The sequence below is a fragment of the Centruroides vittatus genome, unplaced genomic scaffold (assembly GCF_030686945.1).
Source record: "Centruroides vittatus isolate TY-2023 unplaced genomic scaffold, ASM3068694v2 contig_564, whole genome shotgun sequence".
Classification (NCBI taxonomy): domain Eukaryota; kingdom Metazoa; phylum Arthropoda; class Arachnida; order Scorpiones; family Buthidae; genus Centruroides; species Centruroides vittatus.
Window position 1 is genome coordinate 2027827 of NW_027122335.1, and position 13784 is coordinate 2041610.

At 28.5% G+C, this 13784-nt stretch overlaps 1 protein-coding gene across 2 annotated transcripts in view; it reads left to right on the forward strand.

Annotated features, from left to right (window-relative positions):
* Window positions 1-13784, forward strand: part of mle (maleless) — a 121404-nt gene that overhangs the window by 13054 nt on the left and 94566 nt on the right. Inside the window, exon 5 of one of the 2 annotated variants that reach the window (XM_067274812.1) lies at window positions 7319-7458. In XM_067274812.1, the coding sequence (XP_067130913.1) occupies window positions 7319-7458 (140 nt within the window). Of the gene's footprint in view, window positions 1-7318; window positions 7459-13784 lie in introns of those variants that run through there. The other variant, XM_067274814.1, reaches the window with a different exon arrangement.

Sequence of the window (13784 nt, forward strand, 5' to 3'; positions counted from 1 at the left end):
CTTGTTGACTGCATTTTAGGAATAATGCAATTTCTACCAATAATTGAGTTAATAAAAATATGAGAAAGTTTTACATCATTGTTAAATATTTTAATTATCAATAAATTAAACTGTGTTTAAATCAAAAATAAAAAATAATATTTTTCTTATCTATTTAAAAAATTATAAGTAATTAAATCCATAAAAGACAATATTCATACATTTTTATGTACTAATGCTGTAAGCATTTTAAAATTTTGTCATGTCTTTTCATTGTATTTTTTTAATACCTAAAGTAAATATATTTCAGAATAAAACCCAAGATTTTGTAGTTAGTTTTAAATATGAAGTGTGAAAAGTGTGACTGTGAAACATTTCTAGCATTCAGTGCTGATCATCAGTTAATAACAGTGTACTAGCAAAACAGACAAACAAGATTTAATTAAACAGAAAATCATACTATATTTTCAAATCTATTTTAAGCCATTACACTTCTGGATTTAGCATTATGGTTGTTTTTGAATGACCAGGAACTGCTATGAATGAATCTGCTAAAATAACCATAAATGTCATGATATTAGAAGAAAAACTAAGTCTTCAAGATTTAATTAAGAAAGAAATTTGCATCAGTACTGTGGTGTCTCTTAATACATGGTAGTTAGATTATGTATATAACATCAGAATACAGACACCAATCAGTTTTGGAGATAACGACAACTCAATCATTGGTGACAGTTTGAATCGTGTATTGTAGAGGTTCTCAATCCAAGTTCTGTTGAACATGAGGGTTTCTGAAAAAAATTTTTTAAAATTTTTATTGATTTTTATTTCAGATTTATTCTAATGTACAGTCCCGACCAAAACGATTGACTATCAGTCGATCGATTGCGCAGCTGTGGAAATTGATCACTTGTTACACCAGGACGTTCTATCTCTTAGCAAAGGCGTTTCAGGTGGACTGATCCGATTTGAGCCGTAATAGGGGTGAGGAAATCGAGCCGGAGGGACTTAAGCGTGCAGTCAAGCGCTCTGCAGGTTGACAAGACTAATCGCTCATCGCTTGCCTAAAACTGTGTGTGTAGCATAGGCCGTTTTTCTTTTAAAATTGTAAACTTGCCGCCACTGATCGTCAGAAATATGGTTTTATCCGTTATCTTTATACTTTTCTTTCTGTATAATGTTTTATTTACGTTTATTTTCCTGTAATTTGAGATGATACAGCTTTAAAATAAACAGATCAGGTCTCAATTGCCAATAGATTATCTCAACTTTCACCGATTGTCGTCGGTTCCTTTGTAATCGGAGAGGAATAGGACCCTGTGTCAATTTTCACTGTTAAGTGTTAATTGTTTTTGCGGTAATCTGAGTAGATGGGAGAAGTTACTTAATAAACCGCCAAGTGTTTTATTACTGTTTAAACAACTGCTCCCCAGTTGTTATTTTTAGTAATAGGAGAGGGGTAGATCGTGTGTCAAGGTCAGTTAAAGTTTATTACTTTCGCAACAGGGTGTCATCTGAGCTGCCACCCACTCCCCACTTAAATGACAACAAGGCGCTAAGTGTTTTATTACTATGTAAACAAACTCCTTTCCCTGTCAGAAGTGGGTCAAATGTCAAGGTTACTATTTAATAGTATTGAACAGAATGTTGTTCTTGATATTTAACTATCATTTTGTCAGAACTCTTTATTTTGAATACTTTTCTTATAATTTATTTCCACTTTGGTTATAAAATTGTTTTTATCATGTTTTAAATCCGCGCGTTTTATAATACACTTGTATAAAGTTACGAATTAAAATTGCAATGCATATTTCGTTGTTTTATAAAATCCCGGACTTCAACCCAATCGAACATCTTTGGGCCAAGCTGAGACGAATCCATTCAGGCTGCCAATCCCAACGACCTTTGGGACATTGTCTCTAGTCGTTGGGAGAAGCTTCGCGAGGACATGCTTTGTCACACTCTTGTGGAAAGCATGCCCGAGCGACTGAATCAGGTCGTTGAGAGAGTTGGATTGTGGTCGAGGTTCTAAACCTCTCCCCTCCATCTGCGTTTTTTTTTTCTTTTTTGTTAGCGGTAGCTAACACCGTTTTGTTTCGTTACATATAATTGCTATGTTCTATTAGCAATTAAGCAACACTTTGATGATTCGTTATGTTTTGTTAACCAATTTTGTTACTAGAATTAATAAATGCATTTACTCATTTTTAATTTGTGTGTTTTTCTAATAAGTCCCAAAAACACTTAGCACGTTGTTGTCATTTAAGTGGGGAGTGGGTGGCAGCTCAGATGACACCCTGTTGCGAAAGTAATAAACTTTAACTGACCTTGACACACGATCTACCCCTCTCCAATTACTAAAAATAACAACTGGGGAGCAGTTGTTTAAACAGTAATAAAACACTTGGTGGTTTATTCAGTAACTTCTCCCCTCTACTCAGATTACCGCAAAAACAATTAACACTTAACAGTGAAAATTGACACAGGGTCCTATTCCTCTCCGATTACAAAGGAACCGACGACAATCGGTGAAAGTTGAGATAATCTATTGGCAATTGAGACCTGATCTGTTTATTTTAAAGCTGTATCATCTCAAATTACAGGAAAATAAATGTAAATAAAACATTATACAGAAAGAAAAGTATAAAGATAACGGATAAAACCATATTTCTGACGATCAGTGGCAGCAAATTTACAATTTTAAAAGAAAAACGGCCTATGCTACACACGCAGTTTTAGGCAAGCGATGAGCGATTAGTCTTGTCAACCTGCAGAGCGCTTGACTGCACGCTTAAGTCCCTCCGGCTCGATTTCCTCACCCCTATTACGGCTCAAATCGGATCAGTCCACCTGAAACGCCTTTGCTAAGAGATAGAACGTCCTGGTGTAACAAGTGATCAATTTCCACAGCTGCGCGAATCGATCGACTGATAGTCAATCATTTTGGTCGGGACTGTACTACAACATATTACTTTATTCATAGACAATCCCACATTTGCTATTATATTCAATACAGTAAAGTTTATTATTTTATTGTTTTGTGAGAATAGTAAACATGGATTTTTTATTGATTATTGAATATATTGATGCTAATGCTTCATGTAATAAAACATATATGAAATCTGTGGCCTCAGAAAGGTTGAGAATCACTGATATACAGTATATAAAGGTTTTAATCTTTTTAAGTGCATTTAATCAATAATAACAACTATTACTTCAGAAACTGTTTATTATCTATTTCTAAAATGTTTTTGACCTTAATTTATTATTTGAATGAAAATTTATGGTGCTGTTTTACTGAATTTGAATTCTTTAAGTGGATAAGAGCATGACTAATAAAAATAAGAGAAGATTGATGAATCTTTAACTTCTCTTTTGAGGTAAAATTTTCCTTATATTGCAAAGTTGCTCTAGTGTAAACACGTATAGTCTTTTGATAGCTAAGGTTTCTGAGAGAGAGAGGGAGAGCGAAGAGTGTGTGTAGCATGTGTCAGTTCTTGAGGCTGACAGATGGATGATAAATATATCAGTCATTGATTAGTCAGATGATCTGAGACTGGAGGTACGTTGAGTGAAGATGGAGTTGCCTCTCTGTTGTTCCAGACACATCAATTAGACATAACACTGAAGGAGAATTTTTAGCACAAGTCTCTTCCAAATCTCTCATTGAAAAATTTTCTTCTCTTCACTTCTTTCCTTTGTGAAAACTTTTTTGCTTATTAAGCCAAGTTATTTTCATTGAGGTCAACACACAAGGCTTTTGAGGATTAATTTGGGATTGATCCTTCTGTCTTAGGAAAATCTTTTCACTTGCATTCTCTCTCTCTCTTGTTACATTTATTGTTTTAACCATACTTAGGAGTCCAGTTACCAATTTTTGACTTGACTGTTAACAATTTGACAAATATAAAGTACCATTGTTAACCATTTTTGTCCAGTTTTCATAACTTTGCCTTTATGATCAAACACAACAGTCATGTTTGCTTCTTATATTTAGAATAAGTCACAGGTTCTCTTGACATTTGTGAATTCCTCAATGCAGCAGGGCCAACTTCACAGTAGCAAAGAATTTAGTAGTGAAAGTGCCAACTATTATAACAATCAAGAAAAGTGAAGATACTGTAAGAACAGTGGCAAGTGAAAGAAAAAGTTGCAAGCATTTCTCATGACTATAGTTTAGGAAGGACAGAAAAAGCCCTCAACATATTGATAAAGTATAAACACAAAGAAAATTGCTCTGATAAGTTGTCAGTGCAATTTTTCATTAGTAAGAGATGGTTTGAGAACTTTAAAAAGAGGTTTAATCTGTATAATAATAAACTTGTGAGAGAATTTACAACAGTTGATAATGAGGCAGCACCTATAAGATTTCCTGAACAATTCAAAACATAGATTGAGGTAAATGGTTGCCTGCCAGAATAAGTTTCTTAATACTGATGAATCTAATCTGATTTTGAAAAGATTGCAATCTAGAACTATTGTTTTCAAGACAGAGATAACTGCTTCAGGATATAAAGTACAGGTATTCCTCATATAACATGGTAGCCACATTACAAAAAAAGTGCTGTGTTATGTGGATTTGTGCTATATGAAATGAGGGACTAATGCAAAACAGGGTTATGTTCCAGAAGTTAAAAGTTTACTATTATTTTTCATTACTAAGAGAAATATGTTTATTAAAGCAATCAACACTTTATTTCCAATCAATAATTAATAATGTATTTTTATTTTGCCATATATAAAAAAATTTTTATGGTAAAAATTTTAAAAATGAAGACATTTCTAATATTTCTAATCAGGATTAACAAGAAAGCTCAGATGATGATGATATTTTGTAAAAAGAAGAAGCCCTCATTTAACTTAAAGTAATATTAACAGTACTTTTAATTGTGCTTGTGAGTTAATCAAAAATTTGTTCTAGCAGGTCATGTTTGTTCAGTTGAGTACAGAGTGATTTTTTCTAGAATATATGCTTGAATACCTAATTGTTCCAGTTGGAAACAGTTTGAGTACTGAGATAATGCTGTATTTCATTTGTCATTTTTACAGATGTTTACTCACCTACAGTTAAAAAAGTTTAATAACACTAACATAAAAATGTTTAAATAAACTTTACTAAATATGAAGACTGATCTATAAAAACAAAACATGGTGACAGTCTTAAGGGCTAAAGTCTGAAAACGATGACAATGACACCTGGTTGATAGGAATACTAGGACAAGGAAGAAAAAATTCTACTATTGGTTTTCATTAAAGTAAATCTGACGAAAGGCACAAAACAAATTGAAAGTTTTAATATTATAAAATCCATGGGCACACTTCAGATAACGTGCATGCTTATTTGAATAAAAAAAAATTAATAAAGTTTAACTTAAAAATTGTGAAATTTTGTACAGAGTATTTTCAAAACCACATTAGAGTGAAATCAGAAGTCATGTTGTGTGGGGTATATCTCCAATTTTCAAATAGTGTTGTACAACCTCGACAAGAAACCTTGGGAGCATGTTATTTTAATCAATCTCTAGCTTATCCTTCAACAATATCAAACAGAAAAATTTTGATAATTATTTTTTATTATAACTGAGGATTTTACATAAAAAATTTTCATGTTGATAATACATAAAAAAGTTATGTGCAGTTGAAAAACGCATGTGCAAGAAAAAAAGCTCAAACAGAGCCATTTCTGACAAATAATACCTTGTACAGTAGACAGTACATTAATATTTAACCTTTGGCTTGTATAACAGCCTTCATACAATCATTCATTGTATCAACAAAAGCTAAGCATTGATTTGGAGTAATTTCATCCAAAATTTGCTTGTTTTTTTTTTTTTTTTTGCTTTAAACCATCCACACTTCCTTGAAGACATTTTTCAATGCTTTTTTAATTTTGCCCCACATATTTTCTATAGGGTTGCTTGATGGCCATTTTAATGTGTTAATATTATGTTGGACCAGCCAAGTCTTGGTGGTTTTAGCAGTATGACAACTTTCACCATCTTGCTGGAAAATAAAATATCCAAGATATTGTAATTTTTCTAATAGTAATAAGGTTTCCTCAAGGATTTATTGATATTTTGTTGCATTTACTGATCCCTTGATGAAATGCAAATTGTTCACATCTTGGACTGACATGCAACCCCACAACATAGTACTTGCTACAAATTTTACAGTGCACTGTAAAATTTGGAGCAATCATGATGGAATGCCTCTTGCTTTCTAATGACTTTTTTTTCTATTGCCACCAATGCAGACTTCAAATTTTGCTTCATCATCAAAAACAACTTGCTTCCACTGTTGTGTCCAGCATTAGTGCTTTTTGGCCTACTTCAATCAGTTTTCTATTTGTTTTTGTGAGAAGTGATTTTGCCTTTGTCTAAAAAATGTCACCTGTCACAATTGTTAAGTAAAAAGTAATAGTATTTTCTTACCTGGTAGAAGCTGTAACCAAGTTTGTGCAGATGGATATGACAAGTTTCTTTTGTAACTTCCTTTTCAGTAACTTTATTCCATTTTTTTACTAATTCAGTGAGTGATGGATGGCCTTCAATTTTTTGTTATTTCATGAAGGCCTTTTGATCATGATTGATGGCTTTTCAGTTGATTTTCTGGATGAATTTTACCAGTTTCCTGATATTTTGAAACAATACCCCATACTGTGGAATTACCAATTTTTAATTTTTTTGCAATTTTTCTTAAGGATTTGCCCTGTGATAATTACTTCACGTACATCAACACATACAGCCTTACTAGGTGCCATTTTCATTAAACAAATACATCTTAATAATGTTAATAAGAAAAATATGCAAATATCACATGTCAGCTCATTTACACATTTAGGAGTAAGTCATTTAATGTATTGTTTGAGGTATTATTTGTCAGAAATGACTCTGTTCAAGCTTTTTTTTTTCATACATACTCTTTTCAACTGCTCATAACTTTTTACGTATTATCAATATGAAAATTTCTAATGTAAAATTTTCAGTTATGATAAAAGTTTACTAGTATAAAATAATTATAAATGTACAAAATTTTTCTGTTTGATATTATTGAAAGATAAGCTAGAGATGGATTAAAATAACATTCTGTCCGAGGTTTTTTGTTGGAGTTGTAGGAGTACGAGTGATACCTGTAGGTAACCTCTTACTGACTGTAAAGTTATGTTTTTTCAGCTATGGTTTTACAATGTCATTTTTTCTAATGTAACCCCTGCAGTTGGCAAGGGATGTCTACAGATATAGTATTGATGGTAAAAATTCTAAAATAAGAACTGATTAAATTGTGTTTCTTTCTATGTGAATTTAAGTATTTTAATTAAAATCAAATAATTAATTTTTAGGCAGAAGATTTGGATGTTAACTCTGCTATTCATGGAAATTGGACTCTTGAAAATGCCAAATCTAAACTCCATCAGTTCTTCCAAGTTAATAAAATCAGTGCAGAATACAAATATAGTCAAGTTGGACCAGATCATAACAGGTTTTGTTTTTAAGAATATAAATATAAAAAACAATTATTTGAAATATTTTGAAAAATTAAACAGTAATGCTTTTAATTTTATTTAATAATTTTTATATTTAAAGTTTATTTTGATAAATATAACTTTTAAAAATTATTTTTCAAAAATTAACTTTTTGATAAAAATTAGTATTTTTAAAGCATAAATGTAAAACATCTATTTCACTAAAACAAATAGATTTTAATATTAATTTTGTAACGTTTTTTTTATGCAATTAAGATTTAATAAAATTAAATAGAAAAAGAAGCTTTTTATAACTTTTTATAAAAACAGATACTTATAGAAGTTGAAAGTTAATAAATGTTTTAAATTATACAAAAATACAATTTTATAGTAAAAATTTTATTTATTTTATATTAATATGATTCTTTTTAATTTTTCAATACTTAGAAAAATAATAAATGTAATCTAATAACATATTCTGAATTCAACTGTGTTTCATCTTTATATAATTTTTTAAAAATATTAAAAATTTTCTATATATTGATGAGACTGAGGTTAATAATAGTTTATAATAATAACCATTGAGTTGAAATTTATCTTTCTATACTAGTACTTTTATCAATTAATAGGACTTATTATACTGGAATATTATGGATGCAGATACAAAGTCTTACTGATCAGAAATAATATTTTTTATTTAGTTAACCTGCAGGTTAACTAAATAAAAATATTATTTCTGATCAGTAAGACTTTGTATCTGCATCCATAATATTCCAGTATAATAAGTCCTATTAATTGATAAAAGTACTAGTATACAAAGATAAATTTCAGCTATTATAAAGGACACAAAGGCATAATAATTAAATTACCATTGAGTGTTTAGATTGGTTTGTTTTAATAGTTCACTTTTATAAAATTTAAAATATATTATGTATAGAATGAAAGAGTTTTAATTATGCTAACAATAATATACTAAACATTATTTAGGAGTTGGTAAATTAGTTTAAAAGTAAATTCATATACTAGTTGATTTATGGAACATTAGCATTAGTAATTTATTTCTATGGATATGCTAATAGTTTTATTATATTTAAAATATATAGTTTAATTTACAATGTTATTTATTATTCCATTTATACAAATTGGAATGGTATATTTTATTAAAATAAAGTTAAGATATTTTACAAAGATAAAACATTTTCTAAACACTTCAAACCTCTTATTTAAGAAAACCAAAATTCTTTACTTTATTGAAAAAATGTTTTTAGCTTCTATCAAGTCATCTGCAGTTTCAATCATTGTAAAAACATCTCAAAAGAACAAGAAACCTATTACATTTGTTATAGAACATTTATGTTGAAACAGCACTTTACATGATTTTAAACCTTAGTTCCTTTTGGTATATAATATTGGTTTTAAGGTATGGTTCTATGTCTTCATTATAGTTTAAATATATAATAATTATATTTTGAATTTTACAAACAGTATATTTGTTATCTTATTATGAATTACAGAGCTGAATTACAATAACTGATGCTTATTATGAAAATGTCTATGTTTGCTTATGAAAATGTTTCAATCTCATACACCATCTATTCTGTTTGTGTACAAATACAAACAGAATAGATGGTGTATGAGATTTGAAACAGAAATAGCTAGTTTTTCTAGGTTCACCATTTTCCATCTACTATTGAGTCCCATGGTATCATTAATAATAATAATGTAATTTGGTAAACAGTATATGTATATTTGTTCAAAATTCTAAGATGCATCACTTTTCTAAACTCTTGTACTGTACAGTGGAACCTCGCTTAATGAGCATAATTTGTTCCAGAACCTTATTCGTAATGCGAAACACTCATTAAGCGAAACAATTTTTCCCATAGAAATTAATGTAAAATATGATAATGTGTTCCATGCCAAAAAAATATTCAAATACTGTATTTACTTGTGTATAAGATGAGGTTTTTATTAGTTTTTCACTGCTTCAAAAACCTAGGTCATTCTATATGTGCAAGCGAAGGATCCTTTATGTTTTTGCAATAATTTTTCTGAACCGTGTATAGTTAGTTCATGCTGCCATTATAGCAGAGTGCTATCAAGGTCAAGGTGAATATTACAGAGATGATTCGAAAATAGCTGGCCACTTAGAAATGATTATAAATATAGTTATTTCATATTTGTAAAATTGATATTTTTAATGAATATTTGTACATTCTGAATCATAAAAAAATAAACATTTTCCTGTCATATGCATGATAATCTTTTGGTTTTGCTACATGGGTATCAGGTGCATGGAAAAGCAATGTTCAAAAGGTGATAACAGTCATTCAGGAAATACTGCATTTTAAATTCACTTGATGGATCAGAGGATGATGCTTTGTGGAGAAGAGTGAAAAAGAGGAGAATTGTAACGAAGCTTCGAAGGGTGAGTCCAAGTAGACAAAAGGCGATTGCGTCAAGAAAATATGGTTGTTTGCCTTAATACATGCATTTGATGATAATTTATTTGTGATTAAATGAAATAAAATTAGAATTGTATTAATAAATTTAATTTTCTTTATTTTGATATTTTAAGTCACACCTCATCTTATATGCGAGATCGTCTTATATGCGAGTAAATATGGTATTTTACATATAATGTTTATTCAAAGAAAATTATACAATGTACATTGTTAAGGAGCGTGAATCACCATTATCTTTTCTTCTAGCTTGGAATGAATAAACCTGGAATGCAAATTCAATTTGCGGAAAACAAAAAAATCACAGATAATAGCATGATGGAGCATGTGCACAATCTGGGACTTCACCTCACCTTGTCATTCGTTATGTGAAACTTTGCTTGTTAAGTGAGTCATTTTTAAAAAATTTGATTTACTCGTTATGCGAAACACTCGTTAAGCGAGGTTTCACTGTATTAGGATCTGTTTTTGCCCATTGGACCTTCACCTTATCCAATGCCACTATGTTAATGTATCATTATTACCCACGGTTACTGTTCTGTAATGCTTAGTTACCATTATCTCTGAAGAACTATATGTGGAGTCTACGTAGAAGTAGTTTGAAGTGTTTAAAAAATAAAAATGATAAAGTTTTGTGTAATGATAAAACATTTTATATATGAATAAGAAATGATATCTAGTTCTTTTTTTGGTATTGTAAAATTTACATCTTGGCTACAAAAAATTACATAAATGATTAAAATTCACAACTGAATAAACTTTACATTATTTATTGAAGAAATATTTTATGATTAATATTTTCTGCATCAGTTGCCTTCTTAGCTTGAAGATGTTTAAATTCTTTCAGTAAATAAATCAATATATACAGTAGAGCATCGATTATCCGACCCCCGATCAACCGATCGCATTCTGGTTGGCAAATTCAATTGTCTGCTAGTGGTGTGGTCACAATATTTGGCTATGTCTTGGCTACTTTAATATTATTTTTGTTAAATTTTTGCATTTTAGTTGGCAACATGGCTCGACCATGAAAAGGAGTCCAGTATTTAAACCAGGCTTAATTTTCCATTTTCTTTAATTTTGTATTTATTTTGTGCAAAATAAAGAAAAAATTTTTAACGATACAATAGCGACGATTATTATTTTAAAAAAAAATTTTGTTAGGCTTAACATCGATGAAAATTCAACGCGAAGTAGGTTAATAGCGATATATTAATATACTAACTACATGGGATATACTAATACACTATACTAATAATGTATTTTTTCATACTTTTCGGTTATCCGTTTTTTCAGTTATCCGACCAACCTCAGTCCACAGTTGAGTTGGATAATCGATGCTGTACTGTAATCTCATTAACTAGTTTGTAAATTTTGATTTTGTATCAAATGAGTTCATTTGGTTTAAAAGAGAAAATAGATTTAAAAGTTTATTAAAGTCATTTTAAATAGTCACTTTGTTAATGAGCTGATAGTAATAATTATAACAATAAAAGTCCTCTTAGTTGAGTTATTTTGAAATTAATGCAAATTAAATAAATTTTCAAATAAACTTAACTCTTGTAATTTATTTCATAAAATTATTACAAAATTGTTTGTTTCACAAAAGAAAAAAAATGGTATAAATAAATTTGTAACATTAACCAAATATTTCAGTAACAGCATGATTAGTAATTTGATATTTTTATGAATATTAAAATTTTTAACTAAATTTTATTTCTGTGAGACTTATTAAAATTTACATAATTTATCATTGTCTTTGAATGATATGTCTGTTAAATTAATTTCTTGAAAGTCAGCCAAAATTTAATAGAATAAACGAATGTTTTTGGCCACTTTTAAGGGCCTGTCTCAGGTTTTCTTATACTAATCTGAAACAGACCCCTGAAAGTGGCCAAAAATGTTTATTCACTCTAAATTTTAGCTGGAAAAGGTAAAATAGGTGTGGTGTCATTTACTGTAAATGTTTCTAGTTTTGTGAGTTGTAATGCTTGAAAATTTTTGAGAATTGATATGATTTTTAGTTGGATTGATAATTTAATTAAATTTGAATATAAAAATTTAGAAATTTGAATGAGAGAGTCTACAATATTACCTAAAATGAGATTTACCAATTAATCATATGAAATTTATTTGGTATAATACTTCAAGCTTGAAATTTGATCTTTCCTTTTGTGAAACAAATTATAAATAAATACTTAAAAAACTTAAAAATATGAATCTTATTTTTTCATTCTAATTGGTGAATACTAAAAACTATTTATAGTTTGTATTATGCATATTGAAAAAATATCAACATTAATTGTTTATATAATTTTTTTGAATATTTATCATTCTACTTCTGAAATATCAATAATTCAAAGTTGACGATTGCTTTTTTTTTATTATGAAAGCTAAAGATTATTTTGGTACTGACAAATATTTATTTGGTATCTAAATGTTACTTCATTATAATTTTTTTAGTTCTATATATTTAATATCACTCTTTTCTTAGGAAATGAAGTATCACTTTTAAATTGTATTTTGATATGAAAGAGATACTTTTTATGAAATGTCATATCTAAACTTTTTTAATTTTTAAAACTCACACAGAAACTTAAATACTATTTATATCAAAATATTTTAAATTATTTATTTACAGTTTATTTATAGAGTAGACTAATAAATTTGATTAATGTATGAAGCCTTTAATAGTTTTGCAATAAGAATAATAAGCTATAAATAGTAAGCTGTGTCTGTAAGTGGAATTATTTTATCCTTCTAAATGGAAGTAGCATGTAACATTACAAATTGAATATTATCAATGACCAATTCTATCAATATATTATTATTTTGTTGTGTTAATACATTTTTTTTTTTTGCTTTCTTAAATTTATATACAATAAATTTTACCTGAAATCCACATATAATAAAAAATACTGTAGAAGTGTTTATTCCATCCTTAGTTCAGAAATTAATAGCAAGCTTAGAACTTTTTTCTATTTGCATATTCAAATAAGAAGCTTACATCTAAATTCCATACAAGAAAACATAAAACTAAGTTTTCATATAATTTTGTTTAATGCCATGATTTTGTGTTTTTTGGCTTATATGTAAAAAGCTGTAAATATTACTATGTTCACATTTTTCACTATATGCTTAAAATTTTATTTATACATAAATTTACAAATCAATTTATGGTTCCCTGTCAGATCTGAAGGCAATTGCCTAGTTTGTAAAGGCAAAAGTTAGACTTTGTTTATACTTTATTGCTGGATATAATACAATTAAATACTGAAGGTTTTACATTTTTAAAAATATATAAGGTGAACTTATAATCATGAATGCTGGCATTAATTCTTTTATAAGTTCATTGTTAAATAGGATAGAATTTAAACTAATTACAAAATTAGGAATGACAGAAAGAAAATTTTGTAAATAGCATAGATTTTTGTCTCTCTATTAAAACCTTCATTTACAAAAGCTTATGAAAGATAGAAACAATATTCAAAATGAGAACCTGTCATATGAAATAATCCTGTATATATTTTGGATTGAGAAAATCTTAAGAAGAAAATAAAAATGATTAGTGTAAATACCATTATTTTTATCTAGTTTAAATTTTCTATTTTACTTAATATTTATTGATAAAAAAATATTTTAAATAGCAGTTTAAATATATTTGATCTATACATTTGATTAACTTCATAAGTATAAATTACAAAATTAGGAATAGCAGACTGAATAATTGAAAAGTATTGTTTGAAAGTTTTTGAATGTAGATTTTAAAATTTACAAAACCTTTATTGAGGCCGAGCATTAGTGAAGCCTCTTCTATGAGATGTATAGAATTTTGTTCATTCTCAAGATCTGTTTGATTGATTTTCATTAAACTTTTCCAT